Source organism: Lepus europaeus, chromosome 19 (genome assembly GCF_033115175.1).
Source record: "Lepus europaeus isolate LE1 chromosome 19, mLepTim1.pri, whole genome shotgun sequence".
NCBI classification, from domain to species: domain Eukaryota; kingdom Metazoa; phylum Chordata; class Mammalia; order Lagomorpha; family Leporidae; genus Lepus; species Lepus europaeus.
The window spans coordinates 2,700,147-2,724,202 of record NC_084845.1 but is presented as its reverse complement, the minus strand read 5'-3'; the positions used below and the strand labels follow the sequence as shown (position 1 = coordinate 2,724,202).

General features: G+C 51.0%; 1 protein-coding gene across 1 annotated transcript; it reads right to left on the bottom strand.

Moving 5' to 3' along the window:
- Nucleotides 1–1,630: 1,630 nt before the first annotated feature.
- On the bottom strand, nucleotides 1,631–22,642 carry NLRP11 (NLR family pyrin domain containing 11). The gene is made up of 9 exons (XM_062177605.1): nucleotides 22,363–22,642; nucleotides 17,542–19,108; nucleotides 16,684–16,845; nucleotides 14,321–14,488; nucleotides 13,723–13,893; nucleotides 9,647–9,817; nucleotides 5,650–5,820; nucleotides 5,254–5,424; nucleotides 1,631–1,904 (listed from the first exon to the last, which is right to left on the bottom strand). Exons 1-9 carry the CDS (start codon nucleotides 22,640–22,642, stop codon nucleotides 1,631–1,633), a joined length of 3,135 nt encoding a protein of 1,044 aa, XP_062033589.1.
- Between the last annotated feature and the right edge of the window lie 1,414 nt (nucleotides 22,643–24,056).

Genomic DNA, 24,056 nt, shown 5'->3' with positions numbered 1-24,056 from the left:
TACACTACAGGGCTGTTACAACCAAAACAGCTTGGCACCTGCAAAGACAAACAAAACCAAAACCAAACAAACAAAAATATAGGGGTCCGGCACTGTGGTGTAGTGGGTAAAGCTGCTGCCTGCAATGCTACAATCCCATATGGGTGTCAGTTTGGGTCCCGGCTGCTCCACTTCTGATCCAGTTCTCTGCTATGGCCTGGGAAAGCAGTAGGAGATGGCCCAAGTCCTTGGGCCCCTGCACATGTGGGGAGACCCGGAAGAAGCTCCTGGCTTTGGATCAGCTCAGCTCCGGCTGTTGTGGCCAATTGGGAAATGAACCAGAGGATGGAGAACCTCTCTCTCTCTCTCTCTCTCTGCCTCTCCTTCTCTCTCTAACTCTGACTTTCAAATAAATAAATCAATCTTAAAAAAAAAAAAAAACCATATAGACCAATGGAACATTATAGAACCCCCAGAAATACATCCACCCTGCAACCAACTCATCTTTGACAAACACACTAAAAACATTCCCTGAAGAAAGGATGGTCTCTTCAACAAATGGTGCTGGGAAAATTGAATTTACTCATGCTGATGTTTGAAACAAGATCCCTTACACCCGGTAAAAAACTAACAAAATGGATCACAAATAAGAACTTGAGGACTGAAACTATCAGAGGAAAACACGGGGGAAATACCAGAAGACATTGGCCTAGACTTCAAAGCCTAATGGGATTCTAGCAAGTCAAGCAGCTTCTCTACGGCAAAGGGAACAATTAGCAAAGCAAAGAGGACGACTGATGGAAGGGGAGAAAACATTTGAAAACCATGCCTCAGATAGAGGATCCATATCAGTATGTAAGGAGCGCAAACTCAGCAACAAACAAACCACATGGCATTAACCTACCGAGCCACCCACTTGTGGGACTGCAGAGGTGGGATGGTCGCGTTAGGACCATCGATCCACCTGCTCCTCTTGGGGGGGGGGGGTGCGCACCATGAGAGGAGACAGCATCTCTGGGTCCTAGAAGCTCTATTTCAATTCTTTGGCACAGAATTTCTCCCTTTCCCTCTGGGAAACTTGATCTCCTGACTTCCCTGTGCCATTATCTCGGGAAGGAGGTAAATAGGGCACTACAGCAGGAGGGACCACGGGAATGGGAGGAGGCTCAGCGCGTGCCCCCTCCCCTGGAATGGGGCGGACAAAGCAGAGGCTCTGAGAATCGGCAGCTCATGGGGGCCAGCGCTCACCTCACGGGACACGCTCGCGGGCTTGTGAGCAGACGGAGCGGGCAAGAAGCCACGCCAGCAGCCATCGGAGCGGGGAGGCGGCATGGAAAGGAAGGAAGGAGCCATTTCCTTTTACGGGATTCTTGGAGAGACTTCCGATGACACTCCCCCGACAGGACCACAAAACGACCCCGCTCCTCCCGTGTCACCCCGCAAAGACCTGTGACGAAGCAACGATGTGTCAGGCGTTCCCCGCTGCATTTTAACCTTTATTGATTCATACAATCCTCTCAGAACTGTGAAAACACGTAGGAACTGCACCAGCGAGCGGCTCACGTCAGCAGGGGCCCAGGACGAGCAGGATGGACAGCAAACCCACGACGTCCCTGCAGCCCAGCTGTGGCCAATGTCTCCATCACACACGTCATGCACAGTGCGTCTGAGGGGGCTGCCCACTGCCTGCGGCAGACCCTTCTAAGGGTCTGAACTGCCTGGGCATTCTGGAGGTGATTAAGTGCCAGGCTTCCTTTTGCCTCGCAGAGCTCGGCTCTGAAGGACTCGGACAGTCAGCGCAGCCACCGGCCCCTCTGCCTTCTCGCCTGGCCCAGGACTGACTCACAAACTCCAGGCTGCGATTTCGCTCTTTCACGGCCTGCAGCAGCTTCTGGGTTTCTGCACCCACGTTGCTCACTTCCAGCCTGAGGAAATACAGAGGGAGAATCCCATTATTTCAAAAAGTTACTGAGGCGCATTTCAAAGAGTTCATGGAAAAATTTACTTAAAAGGCAACTTTCTTTTGATGCAAAAAAGCTTAAAATCCATATTTTTTCATATTATGCATTTCCCATGAACTTTTTGAAGATCCCACATATACACAGATTTCAAAAGTTTTTGGCACCAAAATTGCCTTTCAACTCCATTTTTAAAAAATGTTTATTTATTTTGACAGGCAGAGTGGACAGGGAGAGATAGAGACAAAGAGGAAGGTCTTCCTTTACCGTTGGTTCACCCCCCAATGGCCGCTGCGGCTGGCGCACCGCGCTGATCCGAAGCTCAGAGCCAGGTGTTTCTCCTGGTCTCCCATGCGGGTGCAGAGCCCAAGGCTTGGGCCATTCTCCACTGCACTCGCGGGCCAGAGCAGAGAGCTGGACAGGAAGAGGAGCGACCAGGACAGAATCCGGTGCCCTGACCGGGACTAGAACCCGGGGTGCTAGCACCGCAAGTGGAGGATTAGCCTATTGAGCCACGGCGCCAGCCCTCAACTCCATTTTTTAAAAAAAAATTATTTTTTTTTGAAAGGCAAAAAGAGAGAGAGAAAGAGAGAGGTCTTCCATCTGCTGGTTCACCCCTCAAATGGCCACAACAGCCTGAGCTGAGCCAATCCAAAGCCAGGAGCTTCTTCCAGGTCTCCCACATGGGTGCAGGGGCCCAAGCACTTGAGCCATCTTCTACTGCTTTCCCAGGCCACAGCAGAGAGCTGGATCAGAAGTGGAGTAGCCAGGACTAGAACTTGCGCCCTAATGGGATGCTGGCTCTGTAGGTGGCAGCTTTACCTGCTACACCACAGCACCGGCCCCTCTGACTCCATTTTATGTGAACTTTTTGAACTACATTGTTTCAATCTTGCTACCTTAATTACTAATCTCCCATGTATCACCCTTTGGGCACTGGGGGGGTGGATCCCATGCTGCCTGCGGACTAGAAACACTGAGTTAGGAGGTCTCTCCATGAGGTTTGGAGTACGAGCCAGGGCGAAGAGGGTGGAGTTGGGATTCGTGGCCTCCGTATCGCTGTGCACTCAGTCTTGGCAAACTTAGCTCACTGCAGCCTCATCACACGTGGCACCACTCGTGGTTCACAGAATCCAGCACCGAGGGTCAAAGCCTTCCACGACAATGCACTAGCACAGCTGGAGACACAGCACACCTGCTCCTTCACACTGAAGTCCTCTCTTCAAGCCTAGGGAGGGATTCATGGTCACCTTCACGTACTCTGCACCCCTCCATCTGTGAACACTGCGCGAAATACCGTTCTTACCCCAATTCCACTCATTCCTTCTCTTTAGCGTTGTTGAGCACGTAGGTGCTGGGACGTAACACTGAATAGGAAGAAATCCCTCCCATCATGGAACTTCTCGCGTGGCCAACAGAGGCTGCATTTATTGTGCTGTTTTGCAATTTGGAAGATGAGGTGAGCTTTGGGTAAAGGGAGTCAAGGATTTGGAAAGGTTGTGGTGTTTGAATTGAGTTTTTCTATGCATCTTTGTGACTCAATATTTGTGCCTATGGAAAAGTGTCACTCGGGGAGGATACAGGAAAACAGTTCAGAGCCAAGTCTCACGCAGACTGAGTCAGACCTAACCATAAGCGTCCTGAGATAAATATCCTGGTTCTCCATCTGAGAAAAGCCAAGTGGGAAATGCAACGCCCTGCCTGTGCCTGAGCATGGTGAGTCCAGGATACTTGTACTGGGTCTCTAACCCGAGGCACAGCAACCCGAACACTGACGACTCCGGGGTCTCTAACCCGAGGCACAGCAGCCCAAACACTGACGGCTCCGGGGTCTCTAACCTGAGGCACAGCAGCCCAAACACTGACGGCTCCGGGGTCTCTAACCCGAGGCACAGCAGCCCAAACACTGACGGCTCCGGGGTCTCTAACCCGAGGCACAGCAACCCGAACACTGACTCCGGGGTCTCTAACCCGAGGTACAGCAACCCAAACACTGACTCCGGGGTCTCTAATCCAAGGCACAGCAACCTGAACACTGACGACTCTGGACAGAGTAAAAACGGGGAGAGCGAACGGGTGACTGCTTCAATCCGGTCGGTACACACTGTGGACATTCTTAAGGATATCACCTGTAGCCTTGACATTTAAGCAATTGTTCAATGTTAATCAGAAAACGTAAATGTTTAAAGACTGAAGAACATAATAGACTAGGAACCGAATCCTAGGTTTCCCCGCAACTTTCTAGATATGTGGACAAAGTATGGAAGAAACTCATGGTGGGCAGTTTTTTAGATACCTTCCGGCAGCCGGTGTTCTGGTGCAGCGGGTTAAACTGTCGCCCACAGTGCCGGCACCGTGCCCACATCAGCACTGACTTCAGTGCCAGCTGCCACACTCGGATCCAGCTCCCTACTAACGTGCCTGGGAAAGCGTGGAAGATGGTCTGGATGCTTGGGCTCCCATCATCCGTGTAGGGGACCCGGATGGAGTTCCAGGCTCCTGGCTTCAGTCTGGCCCAGCCCTGGCTGTTGTGGCCAGCCATTTAGGGAAGGAACCAGCAGATCAAAGGGCTCTGTTGTTCCCCTTCTCTCTGTAACTCTGCCTTTCAAGTAAGTAAATCTGTAAAAAGATAAAACAAGATGGCTTCCACTGATCCTCTCCTGTGGCAGCCACACCCTTGCAAAACCCCCTTGAGTGTAGGTGGGATCTGTAGTTTGCATCTAACAGGTAAAAATAAGATACCACTTCCACCAGTAGCCATCCACGCACCAAGGGCCTCCATCCAACAGCCCGACAGAAACTGGATCACGCCACACCAGCAGTGTGGATGATACGTGGATGGCAGCCTCATCAGAGATCCTTGGGACCGACAAAGCTACGACGGGACTCCTGGCTCCCATACCACGAGGTAAGAAGTGTGTCAAACCCCACGTTGACAGAAACGTGCTGCACAGCAGTTCACACAGAAAGGAAGGCGACCTTTGTTTTCGAGCTGTAGAACGCTGGGCTGAGAGCTGGCTATGTAAGTTCTCTAAAATAAAGGACCCAAGCAAAGAACACAGAGAACACTGACGTATAGGGCGTTTTCCTCCCTAGATCACACGTAACAGGAAGTACCAACTGTTACACTTTACTCAACATTAACAACATACTACGCTCTAAAGGTCTGACACGCATTCTCGACATAGCAACAAGGGAAAAGCATTCTCATTTTAAGGTATCTGAAGCTGGCAACAGGGCTTACTACCACCTCATATACTCGCGACCATCCCAACACAGACTTGCCCGCTACGCCAGGAAAACAGCATCCGCTTACCCCAGGGTCTGAAGCACACAGCTTGGCTGGCCCAAGCCCTGAAGAAGCTGCACAATTCCTTTGTCATCCAACTTGTTCCCAAGCAGATTCAGTCTTTTCAGCGTTTTGCTGCTCCTAAGAACGGATGCGAGAGACTCGCAGCAGGCACTGGTTAGCATGCACTCTTCCAGCCTGCAACGAGGAGACGCCCAGGTAAGACAGGACCCAGTCCTCGCAGAGAGACACGCAGAGTCGACAGGTGTGAACTTGATGTTTGTGAGGCGCTGGACAAAGAGCGTATCACACAGCAGGGTGTCACCATGCTTGAGCTTTCCCCTCCCAGCCAGCCTGGTCCTGTCCTCACCCCTGCCTGAGGTTTTCTGAACACAGAGTGCGACGTCTCCGCCAGGTACCCACCCGATGTTCTCCAGCTTGCAGCTGGGATGTCGCAAGGCCTCGCACAGCAGCGTCACGCCCGCGTCTCCCAGGTGATTGCTCCCAAGCTCCAGGCTCCTCAGGTTTTGGTTGTTAACGATGGCGGAGGCGATATCCCGACAGACGTCACTGTTGAAAAAGCAGCCAGACAGCCTGCAAAAGGCGAGCGAGAGTTTGAGTCGTGGCCACGGTTTCAAAGGTTTCATGTCACGGAGGGCCAAGTTCCTGGTCCCGTCTACGACATTCGTGAAGAAGGGGCTCGATGGGACACAAGCAGTGTCAATGTCGACAGATGGCATAAAACGTATCGGCACCATCTGAAGCTCGTGACTTGCTGACTGGGCCTGCGGTCTCTGTTATCCAGATTTGACAAACAAGGAAGCTGGAACCAGGGCACGCTAAGCCTCTCTCATCTAAGGACACAGACAGCGGGATGTCACAGTTCCAACCCAGGTTTCCACGATGCTGAACCTGAGCTCCAAACGATCACTTTGGACAAACTCTACTGAGATCCACTCTTCTACCGTCCAGTGTTCATGTCAACAACCGACAGTACTGACAGAGCTAAACGCACTGCGTTTATAACCAAAAATGCGCCCCATGGTTCTTCCTCCCCAAGTCCTCACACTTGTGCGTGTTTTCGCCCGCTCTGCCATTGTTTTCCCTGCCCGTGTTGCCCACATCTTCTACTGCCACAGTTGCACTCACTGCCCATCCTCCTGCCCTTCTCACTGTTCACCCAGCACTGTGGGATGCTTATGTGCCAGCCCTCTGCCCTGGCCCCCTGGCCAGTGTCCTCCCCTAAAAGCCCAACCCTAGTGGACTGCACCACCGAGATCAGCACCAAGGTGCTGCTCCAGTGTCCCCTTGTCAATGAGGCTTACACTGATGGATCCTGCTTAGAAATGCCCACTATGGGGGCTGGCTCTGTGGTGCAGTGGGTAAAGCTGCTGCCTGCAGTGCCAGCATCCCATATGGGTGCCGGTTCGAGTCCTGGCTGCTCCATTTCCCACCCAGCTCTATACTATGGCCTGGGAAAGCAGTAGAAGATGGCCCGAGTCCCTGGGCCCCTGCACCCACGTGGGAGACCCAGGGGAAGCTTCTGGCTCCTGACTTCGGATCAGCACAGCTCCAGCCATTGTGGCCAACTGGGGAGTGAACCAGCAGATGGAAGACCTCTCTCTCTCTCTGCCTCTCCTTCTCTCTGTGTAACTCTGACGTTTAAAAAAAAAATAAAGGAAATCTTTGAAAAACAAACAAACAAAAAGAAATGGCCACTATGTTCCGAGTTCCCATAGCACCTTTCATGTCCGATGGAGGGAACAGCCTTTTCCTATAAAGGGCCATATGATAAACATTTTAGGCGTCATGGACCCCATGGTATCTGCCACAGCCGCTCACCTTTGCCATAATAGGTCAGAAGCACCTGCAGACACCATATACAAGAATGACTGTTTCAGAACTTTTATTTTCAGAAACAGGCTAAGGACTAGACCGGGCCCCCAGATGACCTAATTTGCTGGTCCCTAGCCTAACGATACATAATGTGCTCATGTCTTATTTATCTTCTGTCTTCCACAGTGCCAAAGCAAGATCCTTTAAGACATTGGATTTGTGTGTTCACTGATGTATCCAAGCCACCTAGAGGAGCGTCTGCTGACTAGTACACACTTCGTAATTATTTGCTGAGTAACTTTGGAAGTAGTTTCTAGAAAACCCTAAGCGTATTCTCTATTTAATAATCACGAAGGGGCTGGTGCTATGGCACACTAGGTTAATCCTTTGCCTGCAGCGCCGGCATCCCACATGGGCGCCGGTTCTGGTCCCTGTAGCTCCTCTTCCAGTCCAGCTCTCTGCTGTGGCACAGGAGGGCAGTGGAGGATGGCCCAAGTGCTTGGGCCCTGCACCCGCATGGGAGACCAGGAGGAAGCACCTGGCTCCTGGCTCTGGATCGGCGTAGCTTCGGCCATAGCAGCCATTTGGGGGGTGAACCAATAGAAGGAAGATCCTTCTCTCTGTCTCTCTATCTCACTGTCTGTAAGCTCTACCTGTCAAATTTTAAAAAATGTACAAGCCCATTTAAAAAAACAATCGTGAAGCAGTAACGACGTGCCAACCACACCTGCAGTGACAGAGCACAGCCACATCTTCAAGTTGAGAGGCAAAGGAAGTGCCACCAACGATGCTGAGGTTGAGATGACTATGGGAGCTCTCAGGAGAGGCCCCAGCCCAGACCGAGTGGGTGGGTAGACTTGAAGACTAAGCGCAGCATCGCATTTGGGGTCTACAGGTGAAACGCAGCTGTGAGCCGAATCCTGACAACTCCTGGGTCTGCAGGGCGAGTTTCACTGGGACCTGGCACATCCGTTCAGTGATCGATTTGTTCACGGCTGCTCATCGGCTTGGCAGAGTTGAGCGGTTGTAACAGAGGCCATGTGGCCCACCAAGCTGCAAACAGTATTTATCTTTCAGAGACAACGCATGTTGGCTCCTACTCCACGGCACTGAGGGAATGTACCTCAACCTACTGAGCACCCATGGAAACCAAAGGAGAGAAACAAGGGTTATGCCACGCTCCCTAAGACAGGTTCCTAGGAGAGGCCGGAAGAGCCAAGACTGTAGAAGAAAGGAGGCCCCCAGAGTTTCTACCTTCCCACCGACCCGCCTATTCCCAAATTAAAGTGAGACGTGGATTTAGGTTGTAACTACACGTCAAAAACACATTTCAAATAAGAGGACACCCTAACGCTGATTAAATTATCACAGTGCATTGGGCATTTCTGTTCAGGAGCTCATGAACCACGGTGCTGCTGGCCTATGAGAAGTACACGTGTTTATTATTTACATTTTTCATATTTCTGAGCCGAAGGAGGACACTGGAGCTACATTTTCAAAATACGACTTCAACGTAAGTATCTCCAACGGATAAAAACCACAGTAACTGTTTTTCAGAGAGATGATGTCTCTCATCCACTCAGAAGTTGAGAATGTTTGTTGTTTGGCATGGAGGCGAGGCCCTGCCCAGTCTGTACCTGCATCCCCCAAGAGTTTAGTCCAAGGCCATTGGCTCGTGACCAAGGGAGCACAGTGTGTATGTGAACACATGTGAGTGTGTACGTGTGTACATGTGTGTCTGTACCTGCCTCCCCCGAGAGCTTAGTCCAAGGCCATTGCCTCGTGACCAAAGCCTTCTGGTGGAGCACAGTGTGTGTGTGCACACATATGTGAGTGTCTATGTACATGTGGGAATGTGTGTGTGCATGTGTGAATGTGCATGTCCATGTGTATGTGTGTGTATGTGTGTGTCTGTACCTGCCTCCCCCGAGAGCTTAGTCCAAGGCCATTGCCTCGTGACCAAGGCCGCCCTCTGGTGGAGCACAGTGTGTGTGTGTGCACGTGTGACTGTACGTGTGTGCATGTGTGTGTTAGTGTGTACATGTGTGTGTGTGTCGAGGATCTGTAAAACATTCATGAGAATACACATGAGAAGACCATTCATGGACTTCAGATTTTTTCACCAAAATAAACATTTTAACTGCATTTTCCATGAACTTTCTGAAGCACCCTTCGATGCTTCCACACCAGTGGGCTCAGCTCCGCTGTCTCCCCACTAGCTACGCTCCCAACACCCCCTTTTTCCAAAAAAGCTATTGCCAAACACAGATGCCCTCATTGTTGTCTACCCCCACGTTTCCCCTCCTCCACCAACACGGGGGCCAGGGCAGGGCTGACTCCCCGGGGCCCTCCTCCTGCGTCACTACCTCCCACCACCCCAGCGTTGCTAGCTGGGTCTCTGTGACACTGAGCTTCGGGGATTTTTACTCTCTGCCCTTTTAGTTTCACAATCAGATCTTGCCCTGCTTTTATGCTGCCTGTCACGGGGAGCGTTGCTCAAGTCTCCTTGCTTCTGTTGGCTGCTCCAGCACTCACCCCTTACCCGGCAGGGATGCGGACCTCCAAGGGAGCCAGGGGAACTTACTCCAGCTCCTGTAATTTGCAGGTGGGAAACATCAGAGGCAGGGTCAAGACCAACACTCCGTGGTTTTGTAGGAAATTCACACTCAGGTCTAGATGCTTCAGGGTTTTGCTGAGCAGAAGAACTCTCCCGATGGAGCTGCAGCACGCTTCGGTGAGGCAGCAGAAGAGCAACCTGCGTGGGAACACCAGCAGAGAGCCGCGCGTCAGCGACAGCAGAATCGGCTCAGGGAAGGCTGCGTGTGGCCGCCCACCCCAGGCCCTCGGAGGTCGCTTTGCCTTCTGCTGCCCCAGCCCCGCGTGGCCACCCGTCACTTTCCCATTGACAAGAAGGGTTAGAAAGTACCTAACGTGGTGCAGAGGCTCAAATACAGGATGCACGCCACAAGCAGGGCATGGGAACAGTCACATTCCCACTTCCACCGACTGGAGAGTCGGAGGACTTCAGTAACTCGGCTTTTGATTTGACTTAATCCTAAGATTGCTTTTGGTTTAAAAATTCTATGATTCTAGCAGAGTTATTTTGCTGCTTCCAAGTGAATAAGGGAACTATTGAAAAGTCTTAAGACAGCGAAGATGGGCAGTGCATTGGAACCCTCTGGCTGTGGGTTGGCAAACCCACCTTGTGGCGCCCACCATTGCCGTTTTCGTGGTTTTAATCTATCGCCAATGTTTGAAAGCTTCACTCGTTTCCAATCTTTATCTCTAGCTGTTTTCTTTAAAAAACGTGGACATCACCACCCTGGGTCTTTGTTCCTATGTGGGGATTAGACAAGCCCGAGCAGGGATTGGCGAAGTGCAGCCAGTGGGCAGATCTAGCTCCCATGGGCTAGAAATGGTCTTCACCTTGTGAATGATTGGGAAATAGAGAAAACTGTGGCATATGGAACTGATATGAAATTCAGATTTTAATACACACAGCCCTCCATATCCTCAGCTCACGAAGTCAACTAACCATGGATCAAAAACACTAGGCAGTCTTGAGTCTGTACTGAAGGCACACAGGCTTCTTTCTTGCCCTTGTTCTCGTAACAACACAGCGTGGCTACCTCACAGCCTTGGCATCGTCACAGCAGTAACCTCAAGGGAATTTAAAGCACTGTGTGGGGTAGGATGCATGTAGGTTATGGCTCAGGGACCTGAGCACTGGAGATTTTGGTATGTGCCTGGGGTCCTGGCACCCAACCCTCAGGTCCAACTGTACTCATGAAGCAGTATTGTCATGGCTTTTCTGGATTTCTTTTGTTCTATGCATGGGCAAGAAATGATCACATCTATGACAAGATCTGGATTTCTGTGCCTCTAGGATTTTAAGCTTAGCAATATCATTTTATAACATTTTATAAAACTATTTAACAAACCGTGACCCTATAGCTAAGATTACATCAACAACATGTAATACTTATTAATATCTTAATATGTATTTGCCATCTATATCTTCAATCTACTTCATTAGGATATTTTCCTAGAGTACCTGGGTGGTTTTACATCATTCTTAAAATGGTATTTCAAACATCAGACAACGCTAGATTGGGTCCTGCACCATCCCTAGCAACATTCTGTCCATGGTCAGTCTTGTTTGCTCTCTGAACCTTACCCACTTCTCAGCCACATTTTGAAGCAAACACTGGGCACCCCAGTTTCTCACTGTGAATAGTTCCACAGTTACCTCTAAATGGTAAGGTCTATTTTAATATGCTACATTTATCATACTGAAAATAACGTTTAATACAGGTTTGGCTATTTAAGCTTTGTTGAATGTCGAACTTGTGTTAGAAGTCAAATATCAGCTTTTACCGACTCCTACTAGATTCTAGACAACGTTTTTAAGTATTATTATGCTTACTAATCAGAGTTCTCAGCTTGGAGCATGAGATCCCAACACAACCCCTTACCACTGTGGAGAGGGAGTTCAGTGTGGAGCCAATGCAATTCCACACGTAGACCCTGGGCTATAGCAGCGACGTGATGAGAGAGGGGAACCTGCGTCATTGCCTTGACAGGAGCACAGAGGCCAGGTGTGGTGTGGAACATGCTGTATCCTGGAGCACAGGAGGGAAGCCGAGGAATGGGGCTGTGCATCACGGGGGCTCTGCGTATGCTGTCTTGGCCATCAGAACACCAGTGACACTGGCTGTATTCTCTTTGTGTAGAAAACTGTGTTCAATTTTTAGAAATTACACCTTTTTTTGTAAAGTCAAAAAATAAGAAAAACTAAAGAAACCCCCTCTGTTGTTTTTGTCAAAGTTTTTCCAAAGCCAATGCTATCAGCTGACTGGGAAGCTAATATTTTCCATCACTAAGATTTGGTCAAAATCTAATGTGAATTTTTAGACATTTTCCTTAGATTACTACAATTTCTTTCCCTGCTTTTGGATTTGGAAATTCCTTGCCTACTTAAAAATTAAGAGAAAAGGGCCGGCGCCATGGCTCACTAGGTTAATCCTCTGCCTGCGGCGCCAGCATCCTATATGGGCACTGGTTCTGGTCCTGGTTGCTCCTCTTCCAGTCCAGCTCTCTGCTGTGGCCCGGGAGTGCAGTGGAGGATGGCCCAAGTGCTTGGGCCCTGCACTCACATGGGAGACCGGGAGGAGGCACCTGGCTCCTGGCTTCGGATTGGCGCCAGCTGTGGTGGCCATTTGGGGGGTGAACCAACGGAAGGAAGACCTTTCTCTCTGTCTCTCACTGTCCAACTCTGCCTGTCAAATTAAAAAAAATTAAGAGAAAAAAATGTTTTGAGCTTGACTATATCTGCAATATTTGAAATATAGATGGGAATTATGAAGGAGTGCGTGCCAGCAACTTCACAGGACGAGGGCAAGTGTTCTAAAATCAGACTGTGGTGATCGTTAACCGTGTGCTAAAAATTCACTGACTACGCACTTAAATAGGTGAGTTTTCTGGGACATGATTTGTATCTCAAAGCTGTGAGCTGTGAAGATGAGATGAGGGTGGCCCTGTTTGGATCAGTGCCGAGCCAGTGATCCGGCGCCCTTTTTCCACGTTTCCTTCTCTCGTAGCATGTATTCAGTCAAGTTGGCAATCACTTTTTACGGAATCCCTGTGGGGGTCAGAAATATCCTCCAACAATCTGGGATTTTGGAAACAATTATAAAGCAATATTATGCGATCCTACTAGGGTTCACGATGTTATCCTGTGATCACACACATACATGTTTCCATAGAAACATATATGAATAGAGAACGCAAGGAATACCATTTCAGTTTAGACTGTCATGTTTGGGAACTCCATGTAGTCTGAAAACAATAAGCCCTACTGCATTCTTTAACCTTTGGTAATTTAGAACTGAATTTAATTTAAACTGAATTTAGGTGGCATGTCCTTTAACCCATCTAGTTACTTATTCCATTTTGTCTTTCTGAGCACTAGTGCAAGCTCCCACCTTTTCATCTGTGCATCTATGCCTTACTTCTGTCCTATTTTTTCTGCCTTTGCTCTATTTTCTGTGCCCTGACCACCTGAAACATCTACTTTTCTAGAAACTTCCCCAGAGCAGAGAAAGAGATTGCCTTCCATGATAGAAACAATTGACAGGGACAGGCACAGGCACAGGAGGATCCCATCACCGGCCACCTTGAAAGAAAAGCTAGGAAAATAGACCTCAACTTCAAGGCGGTCTAGCACCAAGCCCCACTCCTCGGCTTCCCTCCTGTGCTCCTGGATACAGCACGTCCCACACCACACCTGGCCTCTGTGCTCCTGTCAAGGCAATGACGCAGGTTCCTTCTCTCATCACGTCGCTGCTGTAGCCCAGGGTCTACATGTGGAATCGTGTTGGCACCACACTGAACTCCCTCTCCAAGGTGGTAAGGTCAGTTGTATGGTGACCTTGTGCTCCAGGTGGTGAAGAGCAAGTTGAGAAAACCTCATGCCAGCCTGCTGCTGTATATTCATCGGCAATGCTGACTACAAACCCAGACCTGCCCAAGCTCAGACACTCAATGGTTCTTCAGCTAACAGGCTTCCCTGCGCTTTCCCCTCCGGTGCTTGGCTGTACACACGGACTTTCAAACCCGAGTCCCAGTTCCTAAGTGGTGGGCTTGCCCAAGCCAGCTTACACCAGCGACTCCAGAGTACAATTCGGGTGGAGCAAGGCGTCGCACAGTATCTTCACCCCATCGTTCTTCAGTGGGTTGTTGGATAAGGTCAGCTTCTTCAGCTTCTTGCTGTCGACAAGGAGCGAGGCGACGTGTCCACACACACTAGCTTTCAGGTCACATTTCATCAAGCTGCAAGAACAATTCGAGTGGAGTAAGTGGGGCTCTTTTCTACGCCGTTTCTCTGTCAAGTGCAATCAGTCCCCACCAAGTGCTAGGATACCTACACTTACACTGGGAAGTCAGTAGAGACCTCTGCTTCTAATCTCATCCTACACTAGTTCATACTTGGGTAAGGTTGCAGACCCCGGCAGGGCTCTGAGTGGTCAGAGGAACTAGACCATTAAAGAAATAGGCGTCAAGCCAATTACAGAAAAGATCACCTATGTAGAAACTGAAATCAACCAAAATGATAGGAGTCATGTTGGCAGGAGAGAACCATCTGCGAAAAGGCCATCAAGGAGTGAGTGGTACCAAGGAGGCAGCGGTAGAACCATCTCAGGGGCATCTGCGGCACTGCCCGGTCGTGCCGCTGGCACACAGGCTGAGCGCTGCTCACCACAAGTGCTGAAGGTTGCACGCTGGACTATCCAGCATCTCATGCAGAAGTGAAAACATCTTTGGGGACATGTCCATGCGACTCAGGCTCAGGAAAGTCAGGCTCTCGATCTGGGCAATAGCCTTGAACAAGTCGTCATATTCAGAACCCACTGTGAGATTTGACAACCTGTGGAAGATAAAGAGGAGACTTCCAGTGAAGAGAGGATCACCCAGAGAAGGACCTTCTTGGCAGGTTTTCTCATAGCCTGCTGCACTGTAGAGCAGATTCCGGATTCCATCATGAGCTATTAAAATGCAACTCATATTGTGGTATGTCTGCTCCAAGCCCCACCCCCATGCCAGAAAAATCCATCGTTGATACTGCTGATGCCAAACACACCTATGCGCTATGTCCCCGAGACCACCCCCCACACAGCGGTCTGCGCACGGGGGGCTCTGGGCTCCTCTGAGCACACCAAGCCTTCTTCCGTGGACCACTCTCCCAGGGGCGCTCTGTGACCGACCATCCACCTAATTCATCTCTTCCTTTGTGGCCAATCTCACCTCTCTGGAGCTTAGTACATGAACCCCTCCCCCCACCACGTAAGTATACTCGTAAGAAACATTCATTGGTATTCTTCCCCTCTCCCCATAACCTGTTATCTGTCTTAAAACGCATGTGTGTCCGTGTTCAATCTCACTGGATGAGCAGCAGGGGCATCTATTTCCCATTCATTGAGAGAACCCAGGTACCTAGACTAGACCTGCAGCCAAGCAGGTCTTCTACCCAAATAAAGCTGGCCTCTGGGCTGCCAGGCTCCGAGACCATCACACCCCCTTGTGTTTGGCCATACTGAGTCATTCAGCACCATTTCCTGCAGAGCTGCTAACAAACTCAGGCCAGTGCTGGCTGCTCAGCGACGTTTGACAAGATTTCACCTTATTCTGACGGACATCTGGGGAAGAAGCTGGTGGACTCCCACCCCGACATACTTTTGCTTCTTTAAAAAAACCTTTTTCTTTCTTTATTATTATTTTTTTTTTTGGTTATTTGAAAGGCCAAGTTACAGAGAGCTCTTCCATTTCCTAGTTCACTCCCCAAATGGCCATACTGGCTTAGAGCTGGGCCAGGCTGAAGCTAGGAGCTGCTTCCAGGTCTCCCACATGGTGGCAGGGGCCCAAGGCCATCTCCTGCTGCCTTCTCGGGAGCATTAGCAGGGAGCTGGACTGGAAGTAGAGCAATCTGATCTCAAAATGGCCCCCACTTCACAGGCAGAGGCATTGTTCCCAATGCAATGATGGTCTGTTTGCTTTCTTCTTTAGGACAACTCCAGTTTTTTACTATTTCCAACTGCAACCAAGAATAAAGACTTCTTTCTCAGCCCCTCTTTGCATTCTGCAAGGTTAAGTGATGACAGGAGGAGCAGGTCAATGAGATGCGAACCAAAGTGATCCGAGCAAGAGTTCCAGCAGGGAAGCTGCCCGGCTCCAGGTGCACCTGCCCCGCTCCAGGCGCACCTGCCCCTCCCTTCCTCCTGCTGCTTCCTGCCTTCAGGGCAGGCCCAGTGCCTGGGGCTTCACCAATCTCATGGCCAAGGGCATCTTGATCCTAGGAGGTCCACTGCAGATAGCTAAGAGAGGTGTATGGGGCCCTAGACCGAGACAGACTGGACCTGCTGGATTATCTACCATAGGCTTCCCACAAGGCCTCTGTGTGGGTTGGAAAATCAAGCCCTGTGCACAAGAGCTGCCCTTGGGGAAGAGAAGGCTACTCTGTTACAAGTGCTTGAATACAATCCAAAGTGATACAGTATGGGGCCAGCGCTGTGGCGTAGTGGGTATAGCCCTGGCCTGAAGTGCTGGCATCCCATATGGGTGCCGGTTCTAGTCCTGGCTGCTTCTCTTCCGATCCAGCTCTCTGCTGTGGCCTGGGAAAGCAGTAGAAGATGGTCCAGGTCCTTGGGCCCCTGCACCTGGAAGAAGCTCCTGGCTCCTGGCTTCAGATCGGCTCAGCTCTGGCTGTTGCAGCCATCTGGGGAGTGAACCAGTGGATGGAAGACCTCTCTCTGTCTATACCTCTCTCTGTAACTCTTTCAAATAAATAAATCTTAAAAAACAAAAAACAAAAATGAAGTGATACAGCATCTTTGTTCACCCGGACAACGTGTGACACAGCATCTCCATCTTCTAATTTCTGAAACACGGCCAGGAATTTCAGGAATTCCCCACCCCACCGCAGCCCCACTGCGTATGCTCTGTTCACCTGGTTTAGTTTGTTTCCAGTACTGCTTTTATCACTTGGAATGATCCCAGACCAGAAAATGAAAAGGAGGGTCCTGTTATTCCTCGGGGAAATTGGAGGTTGGGATTGGAGGCACCTACTTGAGAGTCTGGAGCCGACAGCTGGCATGTGTCAGCGATTTACACAGAATTCTTTCCGAGGTGCTGTGAAGTTCACTGTTACAGAGCTCCAGCTCCCGGAGGTTTTCGCTGGTGTGGAGCAGCGAGCAGATATCTCTCCAGTAGGCGAGGTTTCTCACCTGACTACACAGAACACAAACGTCACCGCACAGTAGAATCCGTTCAATCCAGCCCACACGTTAACGGCTCTTTTCAGAGTAGCTGTTCACCGATTCAGCCCGAGTACCAGGTGGGAAGAAATAAAATATGGCCAGGTAGGAACAATAACATCCAGACCCATGAAGAAAGTAATTTTGAGGTCAGACAAGATACAACCGATCGAGTACAGTGCCTTTGGACGTGAAAATGCCAAGTGCCTTTGGACGTGAAAATGCCAACTACTAGGAAGTACAGTCGACAGGAACTGCTGTTGTGTCCTGTCACGATTCCGTGAGGATAACCTCAGCTGAGCCACGCAACATAAAGAAGAACCGAGATTAAAATACTGATTCTCACCATGAGGCAAGCTAGCCTCACAGAGACACTTGGCAAGGCCAGGGGTGCCGTTAAACAGCCTCCCGCGGCCAGCTCAGCCCCTGACCACGAAGCATTCCGTGGCCCCAAGTACCAGTCCTGCTGAGGTTTAACCCAGAAACCCGGTTTAAACTGCAGCATAGAGATGTCCAAACCGGTGCTTTGATTCGAGACATCAGTGAGGACTCTAAGTTCTACAGTCTCTCCAGTACCAGCGTCGTCACGGTCAGCAGGCACCGGGGGGGGGGGGGGGGGGGGAGGTCTTAGGAACACAGAGAATGAAGTTGTGCTTTTCACAAGACTCACCGAGCCGTCAGCTTCACGTTGGGATCCTTGTGTTTAAAGACAAACAGCACACTCAGCTTCAGTCTTCGCAAGGTCTGGCTGTGCTTCAGGCAATACGACGAAACCACCAGGTCTCTGCTCGTTCGAATACTCACAGTAGCCTCCAAGAAAAAGCCGATGATCTGTTTCACAAATTCTTCCTCCTGGTTCTCAAAGAGGCAGTAGAACACGGGCATGTGGTATTCCGTCGCTCTTGAATTGTGACTCAGACACGCCACCTGTTGCCGAAAGTACTGTCTGAGCGGCTCCACCAGTAGTTGACAGCCAAGGGACGTCTCGAGAATTTTTCTCCTCTTCTCATTAAGAAGTCCAAAGATGGATACAGTTACTGGACTGAAATCAGGGTATGTTTCCCTTTTCTCTTTGAGCTTTTTACTGGCCGAGGGGATTTGGCAACTGTTCAGTACCATCATATACGCAATGGCCGCACAGAACTCTTGGACCTTCAAGTGTATGAACGTGTGACGGTCTTTAATATTGCTGCACCGCACGAGGATCTTGAGGGCCTGCAACACGGAGACATCATCCTCGGTCAAACCAACACTCCTGAGGTCCTCGTCACTAAAATTCTGGGTGTCGTGGAGCAGCCCTTCCACGGCCAGCGTGCAAAGACGTTCCAGGAGGACCAGTCGATGCTGACCGCCTGCCGCTCCAGCCTCAGATGTCAGTGTATCGGCAAGAAAGCGGGTGAAGACGTCAGTGTGTGTTTGGTAGGAGAGTTTTAGGTCATCGCCCTTGCCTATGTGCTGGTTCAGAGCGGTACAAGTGACCCAGCATAACACGGGGACCTGACACAAGCTGATGAGCATCTCATTGTCGTGTACAAGCCTGCAAGCTGTCATCACCTTCTGCTCGTTGCGAAAGAATAAGGTGAAATACAGCTTCCTCCTTTCGTCCGAGAACTGTAGGGTGAGGCAGTAATCCGAGTGCTTCATCAGCGTCCTCATGGTGGTTTCGCCGCCGAACCTGGACGAGATGAGGAACCAGGAACCCGGAGCCATTTTTCTCTGCAGCAGACTGGCCAGCAGAACCGACATTGGCACCTGCTGTCTGCTGTCGCTGCATAAGGCAAGCTCGTCCACGTTTAAGCTGCAGTTTATGTTGTCCAAGTCTTCAAGGATGAACAGGAGATTCTTGGAGCAAGCCAGGATGTCTGCCACTGGAGCGTGGCCACCCGGCCAGTCTTTGGAGATGAGCTCGACCAAGCTGCAACAGGTGATCTGGTTGATTTCGTGAGAAGTGAGGTAAACAACGTAGGAGATTGTGTCCTTCCAAATCTCCTCCTTGATCCACCCTAGCACCGCCATCCTTATCACCATGGTTTTCCCGATTGCTCCTTCTCCGAACAGGAACACGTTAAGGTTCTTAGCTGAGTAGATGCTGTTAGTCGTATACGAATTCTGCAGTACGTGTAACGTGTTGATGGCAATTTCACCGTAGAAGTAGTTGTGCACCTCCGCAAAAGGGCATTGTTCCCACTGGTATAGGACTTTCCTTCCTACGAGAACTTTGTCTATCTCTTTGTGACCTGAACCAGCGAGCACAGGAGAAATGCAGAACACGTGTAAAAGCTCAAAATGTAAAAGCAGTTTCACCCAGTATTTCTACTCACTGCTGTCCAGCATAAACACAGAAACTAGGATATTGTCGCATGCTGCTTAAACACAAAGAGGTTGAGTTGACCCAACTCTGCCATCCAATAGAATCTGAAGTTGTCTTATCATTTCTTCTTGATCCTTCAACAGACGCCCTCGGGGCCAGTGCTGTGGTGCAGTGAGTAAAGCTTCCACCTGCAGTGCTGGCATCCCATGTGGCTGCAGGTTCGAGTCCCAGCTGCTCCACTTCTGATACAGCTCTCTGCTATGGCCTGGGAAAGCAGTAGAAGATGGCCCGTGTCCTTGGGCCGCTGCACCTGTGCAGGAGACTGGGAGGAAGCTCCTGGCTCCTGGCTTCAGATTGGTGCAGCACCAGCCCTTGCAGCCATCTGGGAAGTGAACCAGTGGATGGAAGACCTCTCTCTCTCTCTCTCTCTCTCTCTCTCTCCTTCTGCCTCTCTAACTCTGCCTTTCAAATAAATAAGTAGATTTTTAAAAATGTAACCTCTAAAACTAGAACATGAAGAAATGGGTAGGGGGAAGAAAGAAAAGAGGAGGAGGATGAAGAAAAACAGAGAGGGAGAGTGGGAGATCATCTTTATATTCTTAGAATTACATCTATGAGCTATACAGAGTCTGAATTCTCTGTGTTAATATTACATTAACATAGAAATAAGGTACCAATTTTTATTTTTTTAAAGTTTTTAATTTATTTGACAGAGTTAGACTTAGAGTTAGAGAGAGAGAGAGAGAGGTGTCTTCCTCCCATTGGTTCAGCCCCCAAATGGCCACCATGGCTGGTGCTGCACTGATCCGAAGCCAGGAGCCAGGCGCTTCCTCCTGGTCTCCCATGTGGGTGCAGGGCCCAAGCACCTGGGCCATCCTCCACTGCCCTCCTGGGCCACAGCAGAGAGCTGGACTGGAAGAAGAACAACTGGGACTAGAACCCAGTGCCCATATGGGATGCCAGCGCCGCAGGCGGAGGATTAGCCAAGTGAGCCATGGTGCTGGTCCCAAGGTACCCATTTTTAAGAAGTGTCATCTGCATCAGGGGTCGTCACCGTGATACTGTGGTGTGTCTGGGACCTCACTGGCCAGCGCAGATCACCCTAGGCCTTCTGCAGGGCTGGCCCGTGGGCCCTCCATGTGGGAAGCGTCTGTCTCTCACTAGCCAGTGACACAATCATCTCCCCTAACCCCCTGCATCCAACAGGCAGATTCGCTAATGGGATTTTTTTTTATCTGAAGCTTTTTATGTATTATAACCCCTGTGCCCACTAAAGTCGATCTGATACACTGAGTGACATAAGTTTATTGAAAGATACACACGAAGCCTGCTAAGTCATTACCTCTTGGGAGGGACAGCATGGGGACAGTTTCAGATTTTTTTTTAAAGATTTATTGATTTGAGAGGCAAGGTTACAGAGAGATACAGGGAGAGACACACAGAGAGAGAGAGGTCTTCCATCCTCTGGTTCACTCCCCAGATGGCCACAACTGCCAGGGTTGGGCCAGGCTAAGCCAAAGCCAGGAGCCAGGAGCCTCATCCTGGTCTCCCAAGTGGTGGAGGGGCCCAAGCACTTGGGCCGTCCTCTGCTGCTTTCCCAGGCCATAGCAGAGAGCTGGATCACAAGTGGAGCAGCTGGGACCTGAACTGGTGCCCATATGGGATGCTGGCACTGGAGGAGGCAGCCCAACCTGCCAATCATAGCACCAGCCTCAGTTTCAGATTTTTTTACTTTAAAATATCTTAACACTTAGTGATAAGAGCAGGGTTGTTTCTATTTTTCTATATTCATTTTTTTGTACTCTTTCAATATTCAGCTATACACTGAATTTATCTTGTCTGATTATAAACGCGTCCTATGAGAGAAGACGTGAAAAGATAAAGGTCAAAGCATTTTCAGTTTTCAAATAAGGTGGGCGAGTGAGATACATGCCATGGCTCCCGGCCACACCCCTGGCCACACCCCTCATTCTGTGCCACTACCCCACCAGGCCCAGGCCCGCGAGGGGGTGCTGCTTCCGCCACAAGTCATCACCTTTTTGAAAAATAGTTGTCAGCAAGTGACTGTCCCAAGAGGCCCAGAACGGTCCCCACCTCCAGGGTTTCTCGTCACATCAGAGAACCTGGCTGCTCTTAGAGCCTACGGCCATCACGCAGCGTGTGCAGCCGTCTAACGCGACTTCTCTTGGGCTACGGCTGAGGACCGCCTGGAGTCTTCTTGTCGCTCAGACCAGTCAGGAGGACAAGAGCCGAAGGGCTGGTACAGGCTGAGCCTCTGAGAGCCGAAAGCTGAGCTGCGATACACCCAGCAGTAAATTCCTCCTGACCTCGTGGGACTGGAGATGTTCAAACCCAGGTGCGCCAGAAATGTCCCCTAACACTGCCTTCGGGGTAGCTACGGCGTACGTGACGCATCAGTGACTTGTGTTTCGGCTTGGGTCCCCTCCCCCAAACACATCGCGATGCCGACGCCAGTTTTCCTAAATGCAAACGCTAAGATGCTCTGGACCCAGCCGTTCAGCTAAGGGAGCCTCAGCCTGCTGTGAGCCTGAAGACTTGTTTTACCTCCAGGCAGCTGCGAGTGGACCTTGGTGTCGCCTGCCTGGATGGTCCCTGTAGGAATCCGAGTCTTCCCAGGTGGAGGACGGAGAAACAACAAGAAAAAACCCTGGGATGCATAGTCAGCTACACCTCTGCCCCCTAGGGACTGAACTCGGGACCTTAGCGATCTCTCCCAACGGCTTGGCTTCTCTGCTTCTTTCTACTGGGCATGCCAGGGACTGAAGGGGCCTCCGGACCCGACCTGTTCCACAGAGGCCCTGGGATGCGAATCCTCACGGTCTCTGCAGGTCGTTTGAAACACCGCGTGGACCCTGCTGTGCCGGGGCAAAGCGCCACGCTGGGACCTCCTCTGGCCGGCACTTTCCCGGGGTCTCAGCCTCTGGCTGCTTTCTCAAAGGCCGTTAGTTGACAACAGGGGCAGAGCGGGCGAGTCACCAGCCGGCCACAGCCCACCCCAATCCAAGCCCGCTCTTCCTGACCTCCAGCTCTGAATTGTGGATAGTCACCATCGTACGTCAATCATGTCTCTACAACCGCCTGTCAATCATGAAAGAAGAAAAGAAACGAGCTTCCTGAAACCCCGCTGCCGCCCCCCACCCTGCTCAGGGCCTCACTCACGGCTCTGCCTGCTTCTGATCCTCTCACAGAGGTCTTTGCGGTCGATCTCGTCAAACGCGTTGCTGGCCATCATCCAGGTGTACTGGACCTCGTAAGTGGCTGTCAGGAGGTCGACCAGCTCTTCCCGCCCGGCCCTCCTGAGCGGAAGCAGCGGGAGCTGCGTGAGGCCCAGCACCAGGGGCTCTTGTTCCAGACAGTCCTTAAAGCTCTGGAACTGCTTGTCACTGAGAGTCTGGAGGAACCACAGCAGGTCCAGGTCGGTGAGATCCAGCGCCGCCATCTGCTTCTCCAGGGTGTTCGTTTCAGAGAGGCCGGCTCCGGAGGAGCCAGGAAGACAGGGTCTGGAAGACGGAGATGCCATCAGAGACTCAAACCGCGCGGCGGCCTCGGTTCACTCGAAGCTGACTAGTGGAGAACTCCGGTGGTCTGGTTAAAACAAACAAAACAAACCACCTCTTTGGATAACCCAGTAAAGGAGGTCTGAACTTTCTCTGGGAAAATGGGTTTTTCCATGGAATTTGGTTAACTTCTAAGGTGAGATAAATGTAGAATATCTGTTTTATTAAAAGGCAACGCCCATGGCCGGCGCCGTGGCTCAACAGGCTAATCCTCTGCCTTGTGGCGCTGGCACACCGGGTTCTGGTCCCGGTCGGGGCGCCGGATTCTGTCCCGGTTGCCCCTCTTCCAGGCCAGCTCTCTGCTGTGGCCCGGGAGTGCAGTGGAGGATGGCCCAATTCCTTGGGCCCTGCACCCTATGGGAGACCAGGAGAAGCACCTGGCTCCTGCCATCGGATCAGCGCGGTGCGCTGGCTGCAGCGTGCGGCCCACAGCGGCCATTGGAGGGTGAACCAACGGCAAAGGAAGACCTTTCTCTCTGTCTCTCTCTCTCTCTCACTATCCACTCTGCCTCTCAAAAATAAATTAAAAAAAAAAAAAAGGCAATGCCTGGGGCCGGAGCTGTGGCACAGCGGGTTAACACCCTGGCCTGAAACACTGGCATCCCATATGGGCACCGGTTCTAGTCCTGGCTGCTCCTCTTCCAATTAGCTCCCTGCTAATATGCCTGGGAAAGCAGTAGAAGATGGCCTGAGTCCTTGGGCCCCTGCACCTGCGTGGGGGACCCAGAAGAAGCTCCTGGCTCCTGGCTCCTGGCTTTGGATTGGCGCAGTTCCAGCTGCTGCAGCCAACTGAGGAGTGAACCACCAGATGGAAGACCTCTCTCTCTCTCTCTGCCTCTCCTTCTCTCTTTGTGTAACTCTGACTTTCAAATAAAAGAAAAAGGCAATGCACATACTGTAGAAAGCAACACTTGAGCAGTGAGCAGTGTTTGGGTTTCTGAGAACTGAGTGAACCGGTGGGAGAGGGTCTTTGGCGGCCGACGGTCAGCCTCGTGCAGGCTGGAGGGCTGTGCTCCTCGTCTTGCCAGAGTCGGCCCTGTGCTGGGGTGACCTGCACGACACCTGGCTACAGCCTACTCGATGACTGCCCACCTGGGGTGTGCGTCCTCGCACGTGGGCATCTGCAAGCCCTCCCGCGAGGGGACCGCCGGTGCTGTCAGACGCATTCCAGGCGGTCTTGCCAGCCTCTGAAAACCCAAGTGTCAGGAGGTGCTCTGTGCCGTCCCGGTGGCTCAGCCAGTCAGAGACGGCTCCTACTTTATGGCTTCACCTTGGTCTGAGGCCTGTTAGCTCCCT